The following is a 2660-nucleotide window of genomic DNA, read 5'->3' as shown; positions in this document are numbered from 1 at the left end:
TAGAAAGGTCAATAATACTACACAATCTGGTCTTTGACCTAAAAGTTACTGGGCTTTCCCTATGACAAAACTGTTAGGTAGAAAAGGACCTTAGAAATTACACTGTCCAGCAAGTTAATCCTGTATTTCCCCTAAAGTAGACACTAAAGGGTCATTCCACATGCTAAAACAGGGCACTATACTATAAAGAAATAGAAGTCATTCAATTTCAGATATATGTATTCCATAGCTGATCACTGCTTTTGTCTTGTTTTGCTTTTACTTAAAACAGAACAATGAGTTTCATTACTGGAAATGCAAGTTGGTGGGTTTTTTAGCAAAGCAAATGTAACTATTCTCCGGTGACGGGACCAGTTTTCAACCGTAACTAGTGGTTTACTACTGTAGACTGTGAGCTACATGTTTGGCTCCCAACAACTAGGGAACAGCATGTACATAACTGGAACTTAGGAAACAAATGTTTAAGTAGCAATGATGATTAAAAATTTATTTTAATACTTTTATACCACATTTTTCATATTCTTCTTTCTTCAAGCTGCCTCCACATCAAGTTTCTTCAAAACAATAATGACAAATATAACCTCAATGAGTGGATTCCTCCTCATGGGGTTTTCTGACATTCGGGAGCTACAGATTTTACATGGTTTGGTGTTTTTAGTGGTGTACCTATTGTCCTTAGCAAGTAATTTCATCATTGTCATCATCACAACAGTAGACCAGCATCTCCAAGCCCCAATGTATTACTTCTTAAAACATCTTTCCCTCCTGGATGTCTGCTTCATTTCTGTCACGGTTCCCCAGTCCATTGACAATTCTCTAATGGATGATGGCTATATGTCTCAAGGTCAATGCATACTCCAGGTTTTCATCTTCACAGCTCTGGCTTGGGCTGAAATGGCCATCCTCACAGTGATGTCATATGACCGCTATGCCGCCATCTGCTTCCCACTGCATTATGAGGTCATCATGAATCCTAGTAAGTGTCAGTGGGCTGTGAGAGCCGTATGGCTAAGTGGATGCATCTCTGGAATCGTGTTTACAACATCCACATTCTCTATCACATTCTGTAAGGACAAAATAATTCACCAGTTCTTCTGTGACATCCCCCAGTTGCTAAAACTCTCCTGTTCTAATGATTACCTTGGAGTGATTGGAGTGACAACTTTTATGTCTGTGATGGCATTCATGTGCTTAACCTCCATTATCCTCTCCTATATCCGCATCTTCTCTACAGTACTAAGAATACCCTCTGCTGAGGGCAGATCCAAAGCCTTCTCTACCAGCCTGCCCCACCTTTTTGTTGTCTCATTTTATCTCTCCATGGGAACATGCGCATATCTAAAACCAACTTCAGATTATCCAACCACCTTTGATCTTATGCTTTCTATCTTTTATACAGTCATGCCTCCAATACTCAACCCTATTATCTATGGTTTGAGGAATGAGGCCATGAAGGCAGCTTTCAGAAAGTTACTATTGGGTGGACAATTCACCAAGAAAAAATCATACTTATCCTGTTTTATGGCTGGATAATATTTTATATAAGAAAGATGTTAAATTACATTGAATTCATTCCATATGTAATGATAACTAAACCAATATTTTCTCCCATATGTGGATTAAGGATACAATATAAACACTGTCATTACGGAAACTCTTCATGTAATCGCTACACATTTTAATTTAGTTGTTAAAACCATTTATTCATTTTTTCAAATACAGAGAAAATAAACAAGTATAACATTTTATCCTAGGCCCTCTTGTCTCCTTTCATGGTGCTTTACCAATGGACTGCTAATCACAAGGTCAGAAGTTCAAACACACCAGCTGCTCTGTGGGAGAAAGATGAAGTTTTTTGCTCCAGTAAAATATTTACAGAAACATATATCCTATTCAGGGATATAGCAAAAACAATTCTCCTTTCCTTAGCTATATACATGGACACAGACACAAATGTGTACACACCAACAATTATAAGCACAGTTTTTATTTTGTTTCTTTAAATAGGCAGTATAACAACAAAGAAAGAATAAAATAATGATAATTTTCCCAAACCCCAACAAGTAAGCAAATCAAACATTTATAATTAATTTCAAACATCAAATTTAATTTTCATTTATCTACATACCAATTTTGCATATTTGTTCAAGGAATGTTGGTGGTGCAATGGTTGAGAACTTGGCTGCTATCCAGAAGGTTGGCAGTGTGAACACATTCAGTAACTCTGCAGGAGAAATGACCTGGTATTCTGCTTCCAGAAAGCTTCCAGCATAGATAACCCTGTGGGGCAGTTCTGCTGTGCCACATAGATCCCTATAAGTTGAGACGTGATTCAACTGCAGTCAAAAACAATGTACTGTTATATAGTTTTACATTTATAATACTCATGGAGTCATGGCATTAATGGAATTCGTATCATAAGACAGTAGAACCAAACTGGAACCTGTCAAATATTTTCCACTGAAACAAATACATCTATTTGATAATATAGGTTATTTCCAAATTTTAATCTTATATATAATGCTGAATATGATAATTCTACTATTCATAATTCCAAAGAATAGGGTTGCTAAATCAAAGTTCATAAAAACTTCGGATCTGTTGAGCATACATTGATTTCCAACCAGATCAAACAAACCATTAGATGCGTCCATTAACCA

At 36.5% G+C, this 2660-nt stretch overlaps 1 protein-coding gene across 1 annotated transcript; it reads left to right on the top strand.

Annotated features, from left to right (window-relative positions):
• The first annotated feature begins 567 nt into the window (after positions 1-567).
• LOC102839638 (olfactory receptor 14J1-like) lies at positions 568-1533 on the top strand. Its single transcript, XM_006872842.1, has one exon. It carries the CDS (start codon positions 568-570, stop codon positions 1531-1533), a length of 966 nt encoding a protein of 321 aa, XP_006872904.1.
• Positions 1534-2660: the final 1127 nt, after the last annotated feature.

The sequence above is a fragment of the Chrysochloris asiatica genome, unplaced genomic scaffold, assembly GCF_000296735.1.
Source record: "Chrysochloris asiatica unplaced genomic scaffold, ChrAsi1.0 scaffold00213, whole genome shotgun sequence".
Classification (NCBI taxonomy): Eukaryota; Metazoa; Chordata; class Mammalia; order Afrosoricida; family Chrysochloridae; genus Chrysochloris; species Chrysochloris asiatica.
The sequence above is the reverse complement of the archived record's forward strand: the minus strand, read 5'-3'. Positions and strand labels throughout refer to the sequence as shown.